Raw genomic sequence first — 24,100 nt, forward strand, 5'->3', positions numbered from 1 at the left:
TAAGCACTGGGTCGAATACCCAGCACTACCATAGACTGTGAGAAAGAAATGGAGGCAGACTGAACACAGAGCATTCCTTGAGGAACTGAATATATAGCTAGCCCCTTCTTCTCTGTAGTCTGTGCCCTTGCAGTTCTAGTTGTCTGTGATCCTTTTTGGCCTTCTGCCTTAGGCATTCCTTTTGGTCTCTGCCTTGGAAATTAGTCCATAATTTACCCTCATTTTGACTTTGCAGTAATCCAACTGCATCAGGACCCAAATAAGAAAAGATGTTCTAGCCCTAGCTGGTTTGGCTCAGTGGTTAGAGTGTCAGCCCTTGGACTGAAGGGTCTCAGGTTTGATTCCAGTCAAGGCACGTCCTTGGATTGCAGGCTCTGGCCCTGGCCCTCAGGGTGGGCGCTGGAGGCAACCAGTCGGTGTGTCTCTCTCACATAGATGTTTCTCTTTCTATCTCTTTCTCCCCCCTTCCCTCCCTTCTACTCTCTCTGAAAATCAATAGAAAAAATATCCTCCAGTGAGGATTAACAAAAAAAAATGAAAGGAAAGATGTTCCAAAGAGACATTGATGAAGTTAGTCCTACAAAGAAACTGACAGATGGGATGAGGGACATGAGAAAGAGACACAGCAACGGTGTGAATGAACATAATGTAAACGGCAGTGGAAATGTTATCAATAGAGAATTACATGTGACAAAAAATCTAAAGATTGTGATAGGGTACATGTGCGAGGTGGATTACATGTGAGACCTATGAGGGAGGTGTCAAGCTAAAACAATCTAATGAGAAACATTAAGGCAGTTTTGTTGATTAGTATATTTGTTTATAGCATGTACAGTATGAAATAGGTGCTGTCAAATTTTAATTTCCAAATATTTTCTTTAACTTCTAGGCTTTTGCAGATATGCTGAGAGTGAACAAAAATTTGAAGAGCTTAAACATGGAATCCAACTTTATTACAGGAGCCGGAGTTCTAGCACTGATTGATGCTTTAAAAGATAATGAGACCCTGACTGAGCTCAAGATTGACAATCAGGTCAGTGTTCTGCAGCAGGAACTTTGAGGAAGCTACAGTCCACACTACTGTGTAGGTCTTGGAGCTGAGGAGGCGTGTGGGAGGAGTGCTTTCAGAGAGCCATTTGGGAAGGTGATGCATGGAGGGGGATGAGAGGACATTTTATTCATAGAGTTGTACAACCATCACCACTGTCTAATTTCAGAACATTTTTATCGTCTCAAAAAGAAACTCCATACCCTCCAGCAGTCACTCCCTGTTCACCCCTCCCAGCAGCCCCTGGCAAACACTAATCTACTTTCTGCCCCTGTGCATTTGTGTATTTTGGACAGTTCATATCAATGGAATTGTAGACTGTGGTCTTTTGTGTCTGCCTTTGTTCACTGAGCAAATGTTCTGGAGGTTCACCCATGTTGTAGGATATATGAGTACTTATTCTGTTTTTATGGCTGAATAATATTCTGTTACGTTTGGATTGTTTCTACCTTTTGAATATTAGAAGTAAAGCTGCTGTGAACATTCATATACAGGTTCCTGTATGAACATGTGTTTTCATTTTTTGTGGGTATGTGCCTAGGAGTGGCATTGCTAGGTCATACGGTAACTCTGTGTTTGACTTTTTGGAGAATGCCAGGTTGCTTTCTGCAGCAACTGCACCATTTTACATTCCTACCAGCGTGTCTGAGGGCCCCATTTTTTCTACATTCTTGCCAACCCTTATTATTTTCTGTCTTTTTTATTCTAGTCATCCTGTGAATATAGAGGGTATCTCATTGTGCTAGTTCACAATTTTTTGATGTCTGTATGATCTATACTGAATTTTAAAATTTTGTTTCTCTCATGTATGTTGTAAGAATTGGGAAAAAATTAGAAGACCAACAGAATCAGCATGTACCTCAATGTCTTAGTCTTGACTTACCTTGAAAAGTATTTTGATCTAGTTTATTAACACTATTCTTTATTTCTGATTATTCCAGAGACAGCAGTTGGGGACGGCTGTAGAATTGGAAATGGCCAAGATGCTTGAGGAAAATACAAATATCCTTAAGTTTGGATATAGATTTACACAGCAGGGACCCCGAACCAGGGCAGCTAATGCTATAACGAAAAATAATGACTTAGGTAAGACAAACAATATCAAATTGAATTTCTGAATTGTGCCATTAAGCTAATGTATTGAGGAAGCTTTTTTTACTTTTAAAGTAAATTTTAACAGAGAGATTACTTGGCCTGTGTTTCTAAACTCTGCATGGTCTTTTTTATACTGAATGGATCAGAGTTCAGTTTAAGTGAGGTTGTAGTGATTATTGGGTTGGTTAGTGGGTATTAAAATCTATTTCCTATGACAATCATATTTCACAGCTTTAAGTGAACCGTTTTCTACAACAATCATTCATACTTCCTATAACATACTTCCTGTGTTGCAAACTACATCTACAATAAAAAATACACCAATTGTCTCTCTTAAAGAGCAAGAGGTGAAAATCTCCTATGGGAAACTACAGTCATCAAACACCAGAAAGGGTCTGAACTAATACTTTTCACATGGTCTGGATTAAAGGAATAAAGCATTTTTCCTGCTCTAGGAACCTTTAAAGAATTTTTATTCTCAGCTATAAGTCACCCCTTGGAGCTATTAAAAAAAAAAAAAACGATTTCAACGTTACAGGGAAGTTTTTGTCCTTTTTATCAAACAGAAATTCAATTATTTTATATGATAAAATATAGAACAATTATGGTTTGAATCCAAGTTTTATAGTCAGTGGTATGCCAGTGTTTGCTGTGCTTAACTGGCCTCCCTAACACAGCTGTTAGGGGCAGTTGGCCTTCTCGCTGCACACATCTACGTCATGGTGTCCCATTCTTTCATGATTCCTACTGAACTGTGGCTTTTGCTTGAAATACATTTTCTAGCCAAGGCTGAAGTAAAGAAAATGATGCTTATAATTTTGTTTCTACGTATTTCCAAAAATCAACTCTTCTTTTAAGTTTGGTGTTTGTCATTGAAATATTTTAAAAGATACATTTAGACAGGAATTGAAACTTCCTACCTGGCCGATGTGGCTCAGTGGTTGAGCATCGACCCATGAACTAAGAGGTCCCCGGTTCGATACCCGGTCAGGGCACACATGCAGGAGGCAGCTGATCGATGTTTCTCTCATTGATGTTTCCATCTCCCTATCCCTCTCCCTTCCTCTCTCTAAAAAATCAATAAAAAACATTTTTCTTTTTTAAAAAAGAAACTTCCTAAAGGAAGTAACATTACAAAGTGATGCAGTCCTTTCAAGCTTCAACCACATTTGAATTTGTATTCTTTAAAGCTTCCTAGAGCAGGAAAAATACTTTATTCCTTTAATCCAGACCACATGAAAAGTATTAGTTCAGACCCTTTCTGGTGTTTGATGACTGTAGTTTCCCATAGGAGATTTTCACCTCTTACTCTTTAAGAGAGACAATTGGTGTGTTTTTTATTGTAGATGTAGTTTGCAACATCATGGTAATTGGTTTCTATATTTTCCTTCAGGTATTTAATTTTTGCTTTTTAGAATAGTGCTTCTCAAGTCTGACTAAACTTCACAGATAATTGGAGAGGTTCAAGAATATATAGATTATTGGCTCTAAAAAAGTTTTTACTTAGTAATTTAGTTATACTTTATTATAATTGACTATTTTCAAAGACTCCAAGCTTTTTGAGGGCAAGGGCCATGTCTGTCTGTTGAATCCACAACTCTCTTAAAACCATGCCTGACAATAGTAGGCACTTAATAAAGATTTATTAAGTGAATAAAGAAAGAGATAGAATTTGAACCCTGCTCAAAGTTACAATTTTCTGGTAATTTAATAGCCATAAACAAGCCAAAGCCTCCTCTGAAACTACCTTAGCTGTCCCAGGATCCCACCCACGAATTTGTAGCCCAACCGTCTCTGTCACCGGCCTCCCAGCAGGAGGGTGACCCCAGCTGCCATCATGCAGGAGCGCAGCACGGTGAGAGCCCACGGCAGGGACACCAGCCTCTGCAAGGCCTCAGCAGCGGGGCTCTTCTGACGAGCCTGCTCGGGCAGGCGCTTTGCCCAGATTCCTATAAGAAAAGGAGTGAGCGAGGGGGGTTTCTGGCAGATGGAAGGTGAGGGAACAGATACAAACTACTTCTTAGGCTGCTTTATGTTGGCATGGAGCAATTGGGTATGTCCCTGACCATGTGTGATAGAGGCCTTGCTAAAGCAGTGGTGTGACACGAAGCAGAGCTGAGAGGAAGCAGACAGCCTGCGCTGGTGGCTCTCCTAGACACCTCCCTCTCCCCCCCATGCTGTTCCGTTCTTATCTGAACTGGATTTGCAGACATGAAATCTAGACTAGGTTCTCAGGCATGAAATGAGAATAAGGACATGCCTGGAGGGGGAACTGCATGGAGAAAAGCTCGGATTTGGGAGCAGGCGAGTTATTTATGTGCTGAGGACAGCCTGCAAATTTTGAGAACTGTCATAGCACGATGCTGCCCTCAGAATAAACTTTCCTAAGTACTTGCTGCTTGAAGCTAACAATGAAAAAGTGATGTTGGCAGATTCAGAGGGAGTGCAGGGAAAAGACACTAAGATTACATGGTACAGAACTTAGATTTCTTTGGATTTTATGTGGGAGGCATTTGTGAGCCATCATAGGCAACTGAATGCACGATTCAAATGACAGTTCCAAAAAAATTCTTGTTACTTTTCTAGTGATAGGGAGTGTATGAGGTTAATTAGGGCTTACTTACAGTCGACTGATCATGAAATGTTGAGAACTTATATTAGTGGAGTGGGTTTTGGAAAGAAATTGCCAAAGAATTGATAATGGGGCCAAATTTCTAAGCCTCTCACCTCGAGGCTGCACTGAGGAATTGCTGGAAGGTAGAAGTGAGAAAGTCGGAATGGCGCCCGGGCAGGCGCGGCTCAGCGGTTGAGCGTCGACCTAGGATCCAGGTGATCGAGGTTCGATTCCCGGTCAGGGCACATGCCCAGGTTGTGGGCTTGATCAATGACTCTCTCATCATTGATGTCTCTCTCTCTCCCTCTCTTTTCCTCTCTCTGAAATCAATAAAGATATATTTTTTAAAAAAAAGAAAGTCGGAATGGCTCTTTGCCGGGTCTTCTGCTGTGTTGTGCTCCCAGTACCCTCAGCTGGATTTGTTTTCAGCCCTATACTTTCATATGTGCCTGTAGGTCAAGGTGGTAAGCCTGAAGACCATGTTTTCTTCCATGCATTCTGATCTGTAGTCTCCAGTGAGAGGTATCAAAGAATAAGAATTGAAACTTGTACAGAATCTCTTGGTCATGTAATTTTTCTTCACCTTGCAAATGGGCTATATCAGATCTTTGCTGCCTGATTTTGATAACATCTTTCCCTCTCCCATTGTTTTCTTCATCTCAACTATTCATTGAAATAATCCTACCTACTTGCCATTTCTCCAGCTAAGAAGTGTCACAGCTGTAAGAGCAAAGAGGTCATGTGGTACACATGCAATATTTGATTGAACTTGGAGTCTCATATTCCTATCTTTACACCAGCTAACTACATAAATTTTTCCACTGTGTGTGTTTGTTCCACTCTGTCCTGTAGGTCTTGTTTATAACATGTTAATATGCATGTTCTAAAAAAAAATACATCTGAAATGGTCTGTCAGTAACATCCAAACCCTGCTACAGTTCACAATTTTCTTGGAAATGTTCTACCTTAAATAATTATCTGGTTTGCCTCTCAGACACTTCTCTATTTTTCAGAGATCTGTATACATGAAGTAAGTTTGTTTTTGAGGACTAAAGTCTCCACTTGGTTTTTTCCCCTTTAATATTTCAGTAAACACAAACATTTGCTTTATTGACATGGACTAAAATTAGTCAGGGGAGTACTTAATTATCTAAGTATAAAAATGTTCCTGGAAACTTCATACGTTAGTCCTTCTAGTTTTTATTTTCTAGCTAGCACCCAGCCAATGGCTGGACAAGCTTTTATGTGCATCACTTGAATGTCTGGTCTCATTTATTGAAGGCCAATAACAGAAGGCAGCAGTAAGGACAGAGTGAGAGCAGAGCCTCTGTAGCCCGGGCAGGAGGCCGGGCGCACCTCGTGGCTTTTCATTCCTCCGTTAAAGTCAGTTCAAGCTGAACATGAGCAGTTACCTTCCTACTTGTCTCCATAAACAGAAGAGAGTATAAAATTAATAGATCATAAATCTAACTTAGAGGAACTTATAGGTAAGAGTACCAAAACCAATAATGCATAATGTAAATCCTCTCCTTATAAAAGCTAAATTGGCTTTCCTCACCCAGCTGTGACCTTAGTCTAAGATTTTCATTACTTTGCATTTGTTGTTTTGTCAGAGCCCTGAGCCAGTTCATTTTGTGGGAGAAAAGAGAAGGAAAATTTGGAGAGCAGTAGCAAGTCACTTTTAAAAATGAATGACAAAACTGTTTTAAATAAATTGTAGTGCCTGATGAGAAGAGCATGCAAATACTTTTAATACTTTCTACTCCCAGTTGCGAGAGTTTCATTTCAAAATTTAACACAGTAAATTTGTTAATCATTTTTAATGGAAGTATAGACTTTTTTTAATAAACAGATGGGACAGACACAATGGACTTGAAGGTGGTTGCTGACCATTCTGTTTTAGATTTCTAACAGTGGCTGTGTGAGCACAGGTGAGCTTAGGACATGTAGTTCTTATTTTGAAGCCCCTCAATTCTCAGCAGATAAGTGACAAGGAAAAAGGATGTGAATTTTTTAATGGACATGTGAACTAAAAACAGACATTCTATGTTTGTACACAATAGCTAGATTTACAGAAACTTGTTTGTAACAAGCAAATTTTGTGCAAAAGAACAGGGATTCTAACATACTTACTTTATTTTTCTCATAGTTCGCAAGAGACGAGTTGAAGGAGACCACCAGTAAGTCCGCCGTGGTATAACCTTTGGAGGGCTTCGAAAGGGCATCAAGGACTCGTGTTGGTGATATCAGATATAAAATTTTCCTGGGTAGAAGGGAAAAGACTGGAAATCTTTTTTTTTGTAACTACATATATATTTTTTCTAGTTTAAGTTACCAGCTTTAAATTGTAAAATCAATAGTAGGTGATATTTTATATTTTAAAGCATTATTTCTAACTTTCTGCTAAACTGTTTTAATTTAGCTCAATTGAGTGGTTTATGATGGGTCTTGGTTAAAAAAAAATACAATTATAAGAAAGTTTAGGAAGTCACTTATGTAGAATAATATGAACATTTTAAGGACCAATCTCTTTTTTAAATAAAAAAGGGATGTTGCTGATACCAGACTTGCTGTTGCACCTTGTGGGTACAAGGCACTTCAAAGCTTTTGTTATTCCAGGATGTGAAGTTTCTCATGTTTTAGAATACGTGGCAAGAATTTAGCAAGAGTGTGCTTTTGCTTCTGTCAAGAAAGCACGATGCCAGAATTTTAAAACAGGTGACTTAAGATCTAATCATCTGTTTAGAAGTAAAAGCTGGTTTCTAGGAGAGAGAACATGCATTCCAGGTCACTGCACTAGTCTGATGTATCTTAGTAACACCTACCTAAACCTTTAAGAGTATAGTGATGTCTAAGCTCATTACAGTTTTTCATTTTAATAATGTGGACATGATTAAATTTTTGTGAAAGCCCATAGTAAAAAGCACCTGAGTAGGAAAGGTATTTCCTGTAAAAGGCATATAGCCAACTCCTGGTTATATAGGGTAAAAGAAAGAAAGAAAGCTGCTGTTTACAGTAAACGTGAAGGTGAAGTCTGAGGAGCATGCAAAATGGTCATTTAAACTGATGGTCACTGTGAAGCAAATTAGAAACTGGCATGCGTGTAAGTCAGCATTGCACAGTATAGTGAGGAGTCCCTGTGTGCCATGCAGAATTCCAGAAACGGTATTTAATCATCACTCACTACAAATTTTCCAACCAGTAAGGAAAACTGTCCTTCATAAATCTGATTTTAGTTTCCTTTCATCTTGTACTTTTTGTCCATACTGTATAAAACTAATTTCTCATAACAAAAGTTGTCTTCCTGTTACTCAAAGTATCAGAGTGAACAGTTGAACAGTATCCTGTGGTGGGAAGAATGACTCCAGACCGCCAGTGTGACAGAGGGTTTGGACCTGTAACCTTGCCCGTTTCAGGGCAGCCTCTGCAGCCCGAGATGGCGGAGTCTTCACAGCTGCAAAAGCAGGGTCAAAGGAACCTGAGCAACCCTGGCCTCGGAAATTCAGGCCCGGCTGCACCATTTACAGGGAGATTTTCCTAAGGGAAGAATCTCATTTCAGAGTAGCAGAGAGGTCTGTTGTTAATTTAAAAAAATTTTTTTGGTCTGCTCCTTCGGGTTAGGGTGGACAGTTTATCCAATGAGCTAGGCAGCTTCTTATGTACTATGGTAATAAGCCTCTTAACAGAGTGTGTTTGTTTCTTTGCATTAGTATCCAGTGTTTTAAAAGGGCTGAAGATTGACTTTGCACTATTTCCTTTCAGTTATAGGCTGCTGATTTTTTTTTAAGTTAGGAAGTGCCGCTCTCCTTTTCATATACATCTTTGGAAATGTACTTGATTTTAGAGACCGCACTGTTGCAGCAGGGTGGGGGCCGGCGTGGAGCAGGGATGTGAGGCTACCGTTACACTGTCAGCAAGGTGGCCTTGCTAGCACTGTCCTGTAAGTCAGTACATTGATTAGTATGTTACCCCTTCCATGAGTTTTTTTAGTTTGTTTTTTTTTTAACATAGGTAGGTGAGCTCTTGCCTAAAATTGTATGTCATACTTATGGATAATATCTTTAGTATGAAGAAGTTGAGTGTTTTGCTTGTACCATTCCAGTTCTCAGCTACAATAGTTCATTATATAATTGAGGAAAAAATTTCTTCATAAATAACTTTAAAGGTAAACATTCATCTGACTGAATATGGAAAAATCTTTCAAGAATTGTAATTACAGGGGAGAAAACTGATGTTTACTTTGATCTTTAAAAACCTGGCACCCCTTAACCTTTTAGTAACTTTTGGAATTTCTACATTGCTCTAAAATTTTGTAATAGGTTAGGGTTGATTTTTAAACCAAAGATGTTATGAGACCTTAAGTTTTGTAGTCTGGCTGATTTAAACTTATCTGGTTATCTAATCAAAAAACATTCTTTGCATTTTTAAATTGCTGTTTTTTAAAAGCTTTAACTTCCCATTTTATAAAATTTTATATTTATATTTGCCCAAAATTTTTCTAGTATGTCTACATGAAATTGTATTTTAAAAAGATTACTAACGTTGATATTACTAAAATGGATTTTGGTGCTATATACTTGTAGCTAGTAGAAGTCTAAAGTGTAGGAGAAATACATTTTCTAAGGGTGCCTGTCATTTAAAAGACCAAATAAACATTTTATGTTTTAAAAATTAGCAATTGTTAGAGATTTCAAGGAGAATTATCTTGATCGTTAAATTGCAAATTTGTGTTATTTTAATGAAGTAACCCACATACTTTATGCATAGGTGCACTCTGGAAAAGTTACATGTAAATAGAACTTTGTAAATTGTTTTTCCATTGACAGTAACTGATGTATTTTCATTTAAAAGGGGAATTCCATGGTATTAATGATTATAAAAGAAAAAGTATGTTTTGATAAAATGTTAGTCATGTTCTATTATACATTATATTTAACCCTTGCTGCCATTAAAATAAGATGAAAAGATTCATGAGGTGTCATAAAATCTTATATTTTTGGCCCTGTGTTTCCAGGGCTGCCTCATGTACTCCTTATAAAATCAGGAACCACCATTACCTCCACGCAGATCTGAGGAGCGTGCTTTTTCTGGAGCCCCTAGCAGCTTCTGTTCTCTGCAAGCTCAGTACTGTTCCACTTGGCTCCTTCTTTCGATGCCACTTCACGTTTAAAAAATAATTATTCACATTTCATTGAGATATAATTGACATACAACATTGTGTTAGTTTAAGTTATACAACATAACGATTTAGCATATGAATACAGTAAAACATGATCACAGTAAGTTTAGTTAACATCCATCACCTCCCACAGTTAAAAAAATACTTATTCCTTGTGACGGGAACTTTTAATATCTACTCTCAGCAACTTTCATATGTACAATACAGTATTGTTAACTGTAGTCACGTGCTGTCCCTTACCTCCCAGGACTTAGTCATATAACTGGAAGTCTGTACTGTTGACCACCTCGCCCACTTTCTTCATCCCCACCCCTGCCTCTGCCAACCACCAGTCTGTTTCTGTGAGTTCAGTTTTTTCCATTCTCACGCAGATGAGATCACGCAGTATCTGTCTCTGTCTGGCTTGCTTTACTTAGCATAATTCCCTGAAGGCCACTTCACTTTTGAGTAGTATTAACCGAAGACCTGGCATCCATGAAACTGAACACGGGATGTGCCAGAGCAGCTCCCGCTGCTGCCCTCAGACTAGGGCCCTTTTTAGATTTGTCTGCTTAAGAAGTGTTTAAAAAAAAAATGGCACATAAACATATGCTTGCACACACACATTGCATAAAAATCTGTGTAATTTCAAATAAATGCCCACTTTATATTTTTTAGTCTTTTGGATGAATCATATTTTGTTTTAGTTATGTTTAAAAGCTTGAAAACTACCTTGTTACAATGTATCATTCTTTGTCACATCAAATAAGTATTTAAATACATTTTTAATGCTAAAATATCCAAAATGCTGTAGATGTTTTATTTTTTCAATTTTTATAAATACAAATGTGTTAAATTTTATAATGCTGATGTCTAAATATTACAAAACATCATCAACCTGGTTTCTAATCGCACAGTGAAGTGTCTTTTAAAGAACATGTACTATAAGCATTTAGAATTTACCACTTTTTACTGGAAGAAATTTCAATAAAGTTTATCAAATACCCTGTAGCCTTTGACTTTTAAAAAAATCCCTTTAATTTGGATGTTCTAAAAAGTTCATTTCTTGCACACCTCTTCAAAAACAAGCTTATTAATTTCCCTGAATTATTCTGTCCCACTCTGTTAAATTAAATATAAAATTGTCCATACCTGAACATTTTTACCCACAAAAATAGAATTTCATATGGTTTAATCTAATGCCATCCATAAAATTGAGCTGACAAATGTGAAGAAACAGGGCCCTGTGAACAGGGCATCCTGGGCCTGACTGGGAGCCAGTCCTGCTAATAAAGCAGAGGTTATCTTTACAATAAAGCAAAGGCATCTCTTATCAGTCACCTATGTCCACCAACCAAAAGAGAAAGCCAGTGAAACATGTAATGGGTTTGAGAAGACTTTCAGGGATAAGTTTCAATTTAATTTAAAATTTTCATACTTCAGAAACTTAGGGGAATCAAGAAATTCCCCATGAATCTTTACAAATGGCTGGCCTGAGGATGGCTGTTGGGTTACGTTCACTTACAGGAAGCCTTGATGCATCCCCTTTGGCAAGTTGGAGGCCCAGGCTCTTGAGTTGTCAGGGAACTACAGCTCCTGTGAGTCCAGTGGACATGGTGCCAGGGACTGTGGCCATGGGGAGACAGTGCCCTCGTGCTCAGCCCAGCAGCACCCTGCTCTTGCAGGTACCAAATAACGGAAGTGGCCAACCACATGTGGGCCCAAAATCTCCAAACATCTTTCTTTCAGATGGTAAGCCTTCCTGCAGGTCTGCAAAGGTTGAGGGCCTCGAGATCCCAGCCTGACTCCCCCACCCGTCTGTCTGCAGACATAGCAGAGCCTCATGGGCCATCCCCTGTAAAGAATAGCTGACCCGAGTGACCTCAGTGTCACAGAAAGAGAAGACTCCATTGTTTCTCCCCTTAGATTTACAACAAGTCAGACAGTTGTAACTTGACAAAGGCCCTGCTCAACACACAAGCGCCTGAAAGACCCACACATTGGGACATGTGAAGGTGGGCATATTGGAATGAGTGGGGATGGGGGAAGGACAGGGACAGTGGCTGCAGGCACAGTGAAGTGTCCACTGCAGCTCCATGAGCACTGCAGCAGTGGAGAAGTTGGGCTGCAGCCCTCACGCTATCGCCTGGAGCGGAAGGGGCAGAAGCAGTTTCCCTCCGGGAAAGGGCATCTCTCTCCCCTCCTCCCCATTGCAGCTGAGCTGGGTAGGAAACGTGCCAACAGCCATTACTGGGAGGGTGCAGGGAGCCGGGAGATCGCCAACTTGCCTTTCCTGCCCCACACTCTGGTGGTGAAAGTGGGTGAGTTTTCACAGCGGTGCCAGCAGCCATTGCAGGCAGGGTGGTGGAGCCAGGAGATGGGGAACCTGCCCTCCCTTCCCCACACAGCCCGGCAGAGCTTGGGAAAGCTGAGATGCCCAAGCAGCACATCGAGAAGAGTACCCTGTTTAGCCCGCTGAACTGCCGAGAGCCAACAGTGAAGACTTGCTACTAAAGTGTGCAGGCGGAGAGTCCATCAAAGACCATGAACAACCAAGGCAACGGGGAGCAAAGTCTCCAGAAACCAAACTCAGAAGTCATCGAAGATGGTGACTTAAATGAGAGAATTCAAGACAGGAAGATACTCAGTGATACACAAGGGGACAGAAAGGCAGTTCAGTGAAGCTCAGGAATAAAATTAACAAAGTACTTTACCAAAGAGCCTAAAACTATAACGAAGAACCAAATACATTCTGGAGCATAAAGATCTGTCCCGTATGTTCACTGGAGCATTACTCACAATGACCAATACATGGGAGCAACCTAAGTGGTGACTCGATAAAGGTGTGGTACGTACAACGGGTACTGCTCAGCCGGCACGGAGGTGAGTCACTGCCATTTGTGGCAACGTGGATGGATCTTGAGGGTTTCGTGCTAAGCAAAATAAGTCAGAAAAGGACAAGAGCCGTATGATTTCACTCATATGGGACATAAAATGCAACAAAGGAACAGAACAAACAAAAACAAGCTCATAGATACAACTGTAAGGTGGTCACCAGAGGGGCGGGGAGGGGGCGGGGTGAGGAGGGTAAAGGGGGTCAAATATGTGGTGACAGAAGGAGGCTAGTCTTTGGGAGCTGAGCGCACAATGCAGTATACAGATGTATTAGAAAGAGTATACCTGAAACTTATATGTTATTGTAAATCTATGTCAGCCCAGTAAATTTAATTTTTAAAATTTGGGGGAAGAAAAAAAGAACAGCTGAACTCACAGTTGTGCTCGTGCCTCTCAGTGTTCTCGTTGAGTCTCTAACTTGCCTTGAGGAGCTAGCGCTCATTATGGATGTGTTTACTGTACAACCATGAGATTAGGCTTTAAAAGTATAAAAGGGAGAGAAATAAGTGAATCCAGGTTTTCCACATGAGTTAATGGGCCATTTTTCTTCGACCATTTCTGTTTAACAAAATTATTTTTTTTAAAGTATATATTGATTTCAGGGAGAGGGAGGGAGAGATAGAAACATCAATGATGAGAGTCATTGATCTGCTGCCTCCTGCCGCCCCCTACTGGGGATGGAGCCCACAACCTGGGCAGGTGACCGGGAATCGAACCTCGATCTCCCGGATCATAGTTCGATGCTCAACCGCTGAGCCACGCTGGGCCGGGCATTAACAAAACATTTTTAAAAACATCTCATTAGTATTCAGTTCTCAAAAGGTAGAGAAATATAAATATTAAGTCATGAACTAGTTACATAGTCAAATCTAAATGCCACTGATTTAAGGAAACTGACCTCAGAGAAGTAACTTGCCCAAGATATTACCAAAGGTTTGTTCATTCAGTCATTACTCATTAGGTACCTATTACTTTCCAGCTACTGCGCCAGTCACAAAGTTAGAAGTTAAATCTAGTGTTTTGTTTCCCAGTGCTCTTTTCTTTAAACATATGGTGGCTGTTTATCTCAAGTAGGTATTTAGGGTGTCTTTCTCCATTAGATCACCAATGTACCTGCTCGGTCTCGTGGTTCTGCATAGAAGATCCTGACTCTTTGTCTCAAATATGCTGATTTTTCTTTACTTGGGAAGAAAAAAGCTTTGAACAGCAGTCTCAAGTTCTTTAAACCTCAGCTTCCACATCTGCAAAATGGGAATAACAGCCCCTGCCCTTCAAGTTGTTCTGAGGATTAGAATTGGTAAGGCCCGTATAGCATCTGGCAAAGCACCCAGTGTCCAGTGAGCCTCCCATACTATACCTGCTCTTTAAAGGTCACAGGAGGATGTGGTCAATGGAGTTAGTGCCATGCCAACAGAGATGACAGCACAGGAGGAGCCTGGACCCAGCCAGGTGGATCAAGACATCCCAGAGGAGGCGATACTGGAGCTAATCCCAAGCTCACCTTTGGGCCCCACCAGGGGACAGGTGAGGCAGAGGGCAGGAGGGCACAAAAACCTAAGATCCAGAGCAAACAGTTACGGAATGGATTTTCTAAAGTCACAAACTTGTTTCTTAACATTTTTAAAAACTATGTTTTTATTAATTTCAGAGAGAGAGAGATAGAAACATTAATAATGAGAGACATTGATTAGCTGCCTCCTGCACGCGCCCTACTGGGGATCGAGCCCTCAACCCGGGCATGCGCCCTGACTGGGAATCCAACCTCGACCTCCTGGTCAATGCTCAACCACTAGGCCACACTGGCCGGGCACTTCTGAACATTTTTATTCACAACTGGGGTTATGCAAAAACAACTCAATTCATTGCTTAAAACAAGGCATTTCATTATTGTTTTAAAACAAACTTGAAAACAATACAGGCAGTGAGTGCACGTTTTATGAGTCTGTCATCCGCTTTCTCTTCACCTCCTGCTTTCCTGTTTCTGGAGGGACCACCTCCTGAAAAATATGATGAGAGGTAAAATTCAATATCAAACATTTCCTGGAAATTTTGTTGAAAGTAGTTCGGAGCTGACAGAGGAGCACCAGCCTTCACATTAGAACCTGACCCCCCTCTGGCGCCACCTGTGTACAGAGACTGTCTCTAGCAGGTCAGGGATGGAAACCCGCGTGTCCCCTGGAGGCGGTCAGGGCGCAGAAACTTCCTTCCCGCTCTGCTGGGTAGGGTCTCTACCGTATTATACTTGAGACACATTCCTCTGCTTCCTTAGAAGTTCACTCTCTCTAAAATTCAGTATTTTAAAGCTTACTGATTTTTTTTAAGGACTGCTGGTGTTTTATGTGCATTTAAAGTTTTAAATATATATTTTTATATGAATGAGTGAAAATGCTTCCCGTATACAAGTGACCAACGTTCAATTGAACATTTCTGTCACTGCGATGTTTACTCCTATCTTTATCTCTAGAACCAAGAATGTAGCATGTTAAGTGTTCAGAACACACGGAAGGAATCAATATGGCTCATGGGCAGTAACGTAGTGATTCACTTGTATAGTTGAGACTTAAAATGTTTTTCCACTTGGGATCTTATACATGGAAAAGGAAATAAAGGAAAAATATTTTAACATGGAAATGAAATAACCCTCTACTACCATTATACCCAAGACACCCAGTTACCACGATGAACATGGTAGACACCTAGCTCGCCCACACTGAACTATTCCCAGTTCTCCAGACAAGAGTTGGTGTCCAAGGGCCCTGAGCCTTTCTTCCAGGTCTTTCCATCTCACTGAGAAGCAAGTGTGTGGGCACATGTTGTGCTCCTGAGCTGTGAGCCCCTCTCTAGAAGCTGGATCCTGGATACGGGGTAGACCCTTTAGAATTGAATAAATGTGCTTTTACCTCATCACTGCTGAGTGGCTTTGGTCTCGGTGATCCTTGAGACTTCTCTTCTTCTGATCCTTCATCGCTGTCTGACAGATAGATTCTGGCCTGTTCCTCTGAAAGCAAAGGAACTACAGACATGAGACTGACCCTCCACGATACAACCCACTGATTGCTGAATTTTTCTCTGCTGAATACTGTTACTTCCCACTGTACGTTTTCCCTTGAGGAGCCAACATTTTTTTTTATAGTTTTGATGAGAAGATATATACAGAGATGGCCAAAAGTGGGTAAGAACTCTGTGCCAAAGCGTGCTGGAGCATAGCAAGTAGACCACAGGATGTGTAACTAAAGGCCGGCAGTCTGAGCTCTCACGGGCTGGGCCTGAGGGCGCTGTGCCACTGACAAAGCTGCTGTAATAACCATAACCCACAGATCTTCCTCCATACGGACACCTGTAAACATACTTTCACTCAGCCCTGTATGACTCTCAGACATGCTGAAATAACTGAGATTTGGGAGGTTTTGTTCTCAGAGAGATTGATCACTCTTAAATACCCAAGAGGCTTTAAGCACATATTTTTTTAAACTGCCAAGTTTAAATATTGGGCCCTTAATTACACAAGCAGGCAAACTGCCTGTTTCATACTTTTCTCCATAGGACAGAATTATTTGATTTTCTTTATTTTGCTTTAGTTTCCCAGCTTAGCTTTTCTGTGGGAAAGTGGTCCTAACCAAAGCAAAATAAAGTAATAAAATAAAATACCTTTGTACTGTTACAGTAACAGCAGGTAGGGTAATAAGCCCACCAGAGCAGCAGGTGCTGTGGCTCGGAGGTGAGACGTTACCGCCACACCCACTCACCTCCAAGTTCCCCTTGGTACCGGTTTTTACCCCTCACCTTCCTCCTCCTCGCTGTCGCTGCTGGACACCGGGTAAGGGACACTCGGCCCCTGCCGGTTCCGCTTCTCCCGAAGATGGACTGTCCCCTGGCGAGTAGAAGCCCTCAAACGTTGTTCTTCTTTCTGTAGAGAAGCAAATAAACCACTGAACTTAAAAAAAAAAAAAAAAGATCTAGTTTAGTGCCCATTTGAAACTATTTTTACTGTAAAGAACATGTAATGCCTGGCCCAGGGTAACACTTATTTCCTGCCTTCAGAGTCCAGGTCTCGCCCAGCCACACCTGCTGCCACACACAGTGATCGCCTTGCTTAGTTCTAAGGTGTGAAGGCCACACAAGGGGGAAGAGGCAGAAGGCCCCTCACACTCACCATCTGATCAGAACTGGCACAGGCACAGCCTTGGCAGCCACAACGTCCCCTGTGCTGCCAGGCAGAGCCCAGAGCAGCGACCAGCCTGAGCAATGCCATTCATGCCCCGTGGACGCCTGAGGGAGGCTGCTGCTGTTCACCTGAGACAGACACCTGACTCGCCCAGGCTCCACCAAACCTCCACAGTGCCCAGGTATTCCTGTCTGGGCCCCTCCGCTCCTGACGACAGGATGGGAAGGTGCAGGTAGGGCAGGGTCCCTGAGCCCCAAAGTAGAGCCTTCATCCCCTCCCACCGGCCCGGCATTCCGCGTGTTGGGGTTCGCAAGGCAGGGCTGGTGTCAGATGAGTCAGGAATGTCCTTTTGACCTTCCTATACCACTTCTTATCTGGCTAACACAATTTTGTGATATCTGCCAAAGGCTACATTTTTTTAAAAATTCTCAGTTTTTGTCTCAAATCTCACAGGTTGGAGAGAGAGCACCTGAGTGTGGTTTGCTCTGTCTCACCCATGGCGATTGGCATTACTATGGTTAACCACACGTGTAGGAGGTTAAGCTGGCTCCCTGATAACCACAGGAGGTACATTGGCTGTGGCAATAAAAAATGATAAATCAATATTCTGGGAAGCACAGCTCTTAATACCCCAAAATCCCAGGATAAAACTTAGCCAACATACCTTGATCTTCTCCGAGCGCTGGCATTCAGGATCACGACCAGCTATGGGTAAGATCCTAATCTTCTGTGTCCTTGAGCATCTGTCAGCAAGTGGCAGGGTCATCTTTTTATGTGTGGCATAGTCTGTAGAGTGAGGTCTGCAGGAAATGAACAAAAATGTCTGCTTACTAGAACATTAGGGGCAGTCACGGCACAAATAGCAGTGGGCCGTGACCACCTCCCCCTGAGCAGAGCAGGAGGTGGGGCCACGGGTCCTCCGGCTTCTGAACCCCTCATTCTCTGGCTCCCCAGGAAGTTCCTCCCTCCGCCTGCCCCCTGGGAAGCACGATGGGGTGAAGTAGGAGTGGAATGGAAAGAGGAGGGGCCTGTGGCAGGTCAGGGCTTTTACAAAGAAAACCCCGACTGCAATCATAGGGGAGAAGGGATGTGAAACCTCAGTTCCGAGAGGGAGGCGCCAAGGCCAGGAGGCACAACTTAAGAACTAAAGAGGAGTCCCTCCATCTGAAAGAAATTGAAGGAAGGTTCAAAGCAAGGAGGCAGGTCACAGTGGCGCAGGGGCTGATGACAGCTCGGGACCATATGGGGCAGGAGGCCCTGGTGCAGACGGCGCTGCGTTCCCGACTAGAGGAAGGCAGGTTTTAAGTACATCAGAGAGGAGAAAGGACAGTCCTCAGGAGAGAGCCTCTGAAGGAGGCCACGGCTGTGAGAAGGGACGTGCGGAAGAAACTGTGCCGGACAGTGAACACCGTCCCAGTGTGGAGTGTGCGGCGCAGTGAAAGCAGCACGTGTAGAACCCTTGTCTTTTAGGGTGCGACTCCAGAGGAGACCATTAGGAGGCTGGATATGAGAAACATCTAGTGTGCCAGGTCTCTACACTACATGATTTTTTATGTATTATTTGACTTAACTGATACCACATCCCTGTGTGGCAGATATTTCCATTTTACAGATAAGGAAACTAAAAATTTGTGAGATTGAGACAACTCCTCAAGCTTACACAGTCAGACGTGAAGCACAACCTCAGAGCCACGCTTTACAGTCTTTAAAACAGCACAAAATAAACTGACGAACAAAATAGGTCCCGAGGCATGGATGCCTGGAACAGACTGACAGATCTCAGAGGAGGGGGGTGGGAGGGTGGAAAGAGATTAACTAAAGAACTTATATGCATACAGGCATAACCCATGGACACAGACATTAGTGCGGTGAAGGCCTGGGGTAGAGTAGGGGCTGGGAGGAGGGGGGCAAAGGGGGGACATCTGTAATACTGTCAACAATAAAAAAAAAAAAAAATTTTAATTTAAATCCAGAGCAACAGATGCATTGAGTATAACTTAAATACCATAAAATTCACCCATTTTGATATATGATTAAACAATTTTTTAATTTTCAAAGTTGTGCAGCTACTACTGCAGTCTGATTTTAGAACTTTTCCATGTCCCCCTAAGAAAAGCCTGTGCACCATTACATTCTTTAAAGTGTCCACTTCTCACCCTGTCCAGTTTTGCTCAGTGGTTAGAGCGTCAGCCCACGGACTGAAGGGTCCTGGGTTCGATTCTGGCCAAGGCCACGTACCTCCTTGGGGCCGAAGCACAGACATGCACAGCACTGAGCCTGTCCCACCATCTAGCTCTTCCCTTCCCCCCACTGCACCCTCACACCAACATTCTCATGACCTGTTAGTGTCCCAGGTAAATTTCAGTAAAGGGAAAGGACACGCTGACCAGCAGAGCAGCACAGACAGGTCTTCCAGGCCTCTTCCGAGGTGCACTGATCAAGGTGGATTAATACACCAGTCTTCTGGTTCATACAGATGTCTCCTGGTGGTCTGAGAGCATGAGCTGGCTCCCTGAGAAACTGCAACTTACAGCAAAGGTGAAAAATATCACGGGAACCAGACCATGGTCCTTGGTGAACTGCACCTCAAAATTAAGTCATCAGGGCTGAGTAGGGCTTTTTGCATAACCTCTCTCCCTTGTTGCTCTTTAACTGCAAATAACATCACATCAGTGTGAACAGTTACCTGAAGGTGAGCTTGGATTTAAAGATGGCTTGTCCCTGCAGACCAGTGTCCTCTCTAACAAACAGGTGGCTGTGGTTGCCCTGCAGGGGGGCTTTATAGACATCAAACACTTCGCTGCCTAAATGCAGGGACATGCTGCAAATGAGAGACCAGCCAGCTGTTAGGGTGGCTGGTTAACCAGTCCTCCAGCTTCCATTCCACCCTGTCAGCTTCACTGAAAATGCTGTGAACCGAGGGCCCTGCCCTCATCCTGATCCCTAAGAACAGATACTGTAAATAACTAACCTGTCTCCTTCCAAAGCAAGAGGGGGTAAAATCCATCCTGCCAACTTGAAACAGAGTTGTTCTGCCATTTCCCCAGCCTCTAACACTCTATTAGAACAGTTTTTCAGAACACATCAATGTACAATGTCTAATAGCTCACACGTGGGAGCTAACATTAGGCCTCGCCTCAATAGGCAGACACCATGAATTTACTCACATCTGGGTCCATTCCTAAAGTCTCCCTGCAGCGCAGCACTGTGACCGCAGCCCTATTGGTTTCTCTCCACTTTCCCAGGAAATGCCAAAGGCCTGGCATTTGCTCATGGTTTAATGAATAATGACGCCAAAATAAGGTCCCACACAGACTTCGCACTCCTCCCAGGCCTCCCTCTGGGTGTTTCAGTACTCCTCAGGCATCATGCGCACCTTCCATCTGACCACTTCACCATCCGAGCGTTGCTTTCTTTAACTTCCTTTCCTTCTTTGTCCCGGCGTGCCCTCCACCGTATAGTATTTTCTACCTGGCTCAAAACACACAGGCATTAGACACCCGGTGTGATGAACTGCGTGTTCTTTTTCCCTCAAGTGATTTATAGTCATGTGCCAAAAATTCATAGGTAGTGACAGAATAGGCTTACACAAAACAGCAGATTGCACCCTGGCGGGTTTGGCTCAGTGGTTAGAGTGCTGGCCTGTGGACTGACCGATACCGGTTCGATTCCGGCCAAGGGCGGGTACCTCGGTTGCAGGCTCCATCCCCACCCCGGTCAGGGTGGGTAAGTGCAGGAGGCAACCAGTTGATGTCTCTCTCTCACATCCGTTTCTCTCAATCTCTCCCTTCTATTCTCTCTGAAAAGCAATGGAAAAAACACCCTCTGATGAAGATTTTAAAAAAAAAGTTGATTGGGCCACACTGCAACCCCCTTGCTACAAATACCTAGAGCTATTGGTTAAACTAACCAGACCTTTTGTTTAAATCTTTTCTCTGCCCCAGCTCATAGCAGTGGAAGCAAAAGCCAAATACTACGCAGGATGGAGTTGTTATCAGCACATCCAGAGCTCCAAGGGAGGGGGGATAAGGCTTTGGGTCCACCTGAGGTGGGCACTTAAAACCGAGACTTCCGCCTACTGCAGGGCCACCAGAAGGGCTTTGAACCCAATGGAAGGACTAAAAAAGTCCCCATTCACCGAGTAAGACAAAGCTCTGGGCATCCCATTAAATAATATTTTTAAAGAATAAACCATTAAGTAATTAACAAATTAAAACTTGAGACTTGTGTTTTGCCCTGTTTTTTAGTCCCTGTTTACCCTACCCACATGGTGGGAAACTCCAAGTCACAATAGTAGCATAAAAGTGGATCCTGCTCACAGTCACCACTGGCACCCCTGGAGAAGTGCATGGGGCTCCCGTGAGGGCAAGGGGAGTGCTTGGCCATCCCAGGCCTTCCCCAGAGGAACTGCCTATGACGAGGGCTCTCTTTATGCACAATCTGAATTTCCATAAAGGGCCTGATATAGTCTTATTGTGGGAGTTGCCAGGATCTACCCACTATGAATGTGCAGGCAGTTCCATGGCCCTTGCTACATAGCATTTATCCTGAAGGAAGTAGCCAACAATTTTCAAGAATTTTTGTCTTTACTTCTGTCAAAAAATTACAACTGCAAATAAAAGGTTAGAAAAGTGACAACTCTACAGGGATTTTAAAAAGATGATTTACCTTCTACCCTAAAAATATTCTGACAAGGCATTTAATTCCCTGTTCTACACTGTTATTTGTTGATTGAACAGTAAACATAAAAGATCATTTCATAAGCTCGAGTTTCAAGTTGTTATCCCTGCATTTTACTTTATAAAAAGGAAAAACTTAAAACAAACAAACAAAAGGATTAAAATGAACTGGTACCTTTAATTTTAACCTGGTTCTATCTTCCTCATCAAGCACTTTCTCATCTGCAAATTCATCTTCATAGTACTGAGGATCAAAAGGTCTAAAAATTGTTTTTTAATGTCATATTAGCCATATTTAGTAATGAATATGATAAATACTACAAATTATAACCTTTATAACATGCACCAAAATATTTTTTAAAAATCACAGTAGGCAAATCACTTCATGTAAAAACTTCAAGGAAATATGAACATTACTGTACTTTCTTGAAATTTGACTTTAAAACATATTACATGAAATAAAATCCAAATGTGACTAATAATTCAGTCTTCTTCGTTTGAGAAAATACGTCTTCTAAATACAGGTGACACAGGATCCATCTTTTCATGTGTTTAAAGAAAAGTGTCACGTTTAATTGTTGGGCACCCATGCACCTCTGTGGATAACACCAGTCAATACTATTTTGTTGTCCAAGATCACTGTCTTTTCTAGCTTCACAATGGCTTTCGTACTGGACATTTGCGATTTCTCTAGAAAACTTCCTCACTTTCATTTTCTCCATTTTAAGCTTTACACTAATGAGAAACACCATCAGCTGTGATGTCTGTTTGTTTATAAGAAAAGTGCCAAAATGCTAGAATTATTAGCATTGAAACTCTCTCACACCAGTAATCCACAGAATCATTTCTCTACCACAGAACGCGAGTTTTTTCAGTTACATGAGAATCTCCCATCTTTGTGATTAGCCAACTCACGATAAAGAAGAAAAAATTTACATTTTACATATTTTTATTCAATATCTTGAGAAAAAGAAAACTTGAATCAGTTCTCTTACTTGGGTTCTATGCTGAGAAATTTGGGTAGCTTCACAAAGTACAATTCATTTCCTAAATCAGATCTGAAATTGGGAGTTTCTATTTCTATTCTGGCATCAGAAAGCGGCTCCTCCTCCCGCTGGGCCCGAGGCAGTCCACGTGCACCCTGGAGAAGAGTCAGAATGTGAGAGCTCGAGCGACGCTGGAAATGCTCCAGCCCTTCTCTCACACTGGGCAGATGCAGGTTTGGCCAGAAGTACACTTAGACCCCAGTTTAGGGATAAATAAGTCAGCAGCCCCTCCAGGCCTTTCCCTAAAATTTCACACACCCCAAAAAACACAAGAGTTGGTAGCCTGCATTTCCAGAAAAAAGAAGTCTATTTTGCTGGTCTACCAAGTTTGCATAAGACATTTAACAACAGAAGTGTGAAATGGTGCAACCCCTCAAGGCTAAGTAGCTATTAAATCAAAGAATATCAAGTAGCACAAACTTCTTGGCACTAGTTTGACCAACTTTTAAATCAAAAGTTTTTAAATGTTGAGTCCTCACACACACACAGTGTAGCCCGTAAAGTCTGACATCAACCTCATTCTAAGCGGCTCCTTCTTTGCCCCATAACATCCAGAAATTCTCCGCAGAGCTAAGAGTCACCCATTCATCAGATGTTTCAGATGCCGCTCAGCTATCCATGCGCCTTCTCCACAGGAGAGCGTGAGACCATCAGCCTCTGGAAATGTTTTCTTAGCTTTGAACAGGGGGACCAGTTGAGATTAGTGGTCATACTCACAACAGGCTGTCCTGGGATAGGCAGTGGACTGTCCTCATCACTCTCTGAAGAAATGTCATCTATGTCTCCAAACAGATCCATGGTTCCACTAGAGCCATGTGTTGGGGGAGAATGCACAGTATTCATTTACCTGAAAAGTTTTTCACATACTTCTTAGCCTATCACTTCAACATATTCCCAAGGTTCGTAAACCAAATCTCAAAAAACCTAACCTCAAACCGACTCCCTGAGCCTGGACCTCAGAAGCCGAGAGTGTCCTTGGAGAAGGAAGGTGACACATTTGATTGGTGGAAGGCAGCGTTGCTGTAATGGACAGCTTTCAGGGTGGTTCCCAATTCCCGCCCTTGTGTGGTCCCCTCCAACATTGTGCCCTGGTTGGTCTGTGTGATCAATAGAATACAACCTCACTTCTGAGGCTAGGCCATGAACTTGTGGCTTTTATTTTTCTTTTTTTAATTTTTTGTTGTTGTTGTTAATCCTTACCCAAGAATATTTTTTCCCGTTGATTTTTAGAGTGGAAGGGGATGGGGTGGGGGGTGGAGAGAGAGAGAGATGGAGAGAGAGAAACATCCATGTGAGGGAGACACATGGATTGGTTGCCTCCTGCACACGCCCTGACAGGGGCCGGGGATCAAACCTGCAACTCAGGTACGTGCCCTTGACAGGGAATTGAACCCGTGATC

General features: G+C 42.3%; 2 protein-coding genes across 2 annotated transcripts in view; one reads left to right on the plus strand and one right to left on the minus strand.

The window, feature by feature from the left end:
• Positions 1-10,922, plus strand: part of TMOD3 (tropomodulin 3) — a 65,945-nt gene extending 55,023 nt beyond the window's left edge. The window contains exons 8-10 of the mRNA XM_081119449.1: positions 890-1,033; positions 1,990-2,134; positions 6,907-10,922. Of these exons, the coding sequence (XP_080975575.1) occupies positions 890-1,033; positions 1,990-2,134; positions 6,907-6,941 (324 nt within the window). The 3' untranslated portion in view covers positions 6,942-10,922. The remainder of the gene's footprint in view (positions 1-889; positions 1,034-1,989; positions 2,135-6,906) is intronic.
• A 3,501-nt stretch (positions 10,923-14,423) lies between these two features.
• LOC308551340 (RNA polymerase-associated protein LEO1-like) lies at positions 14,424-23,498 on the minus strand (the record flags this gene model as incomplete). The annotated part of the gene is made up of 9 exons (XM_081125811.1): positions 14,424-14,807; positions 15,711-15,808; positions 16,594-16,717; positions 17,640-17,775; positions 19,662-19,796; positions 20,352-20,446; positions 21,830-21,914; positions 22,650-22,795; positions 23,418-23,498. The coding sequence occupies 9 exons, from the start codon at positions 23,496-23,498 to the stop codon at positions 14,745-14,747; spliced, it is 963 nt and encodes a 320-aa protein (XP_080981937.1). The 3' UTR covers positions 14,424-14,744.
• Between the last annotated feature and the right edge of the window lie 602 nt (positions 23,499-24,100).

Source organism: Miniopterus schreibersii (assembly GCF_964146895.1).
Source record: "Miniopterus schreibersii genome assembly, chromosome: 1".
NCBI lineage: Eukaryota > Metazoa > Chordata > Mammalia > Chiroptera > Miniopteridae > Miniopterus > Miniopterus schreibersii.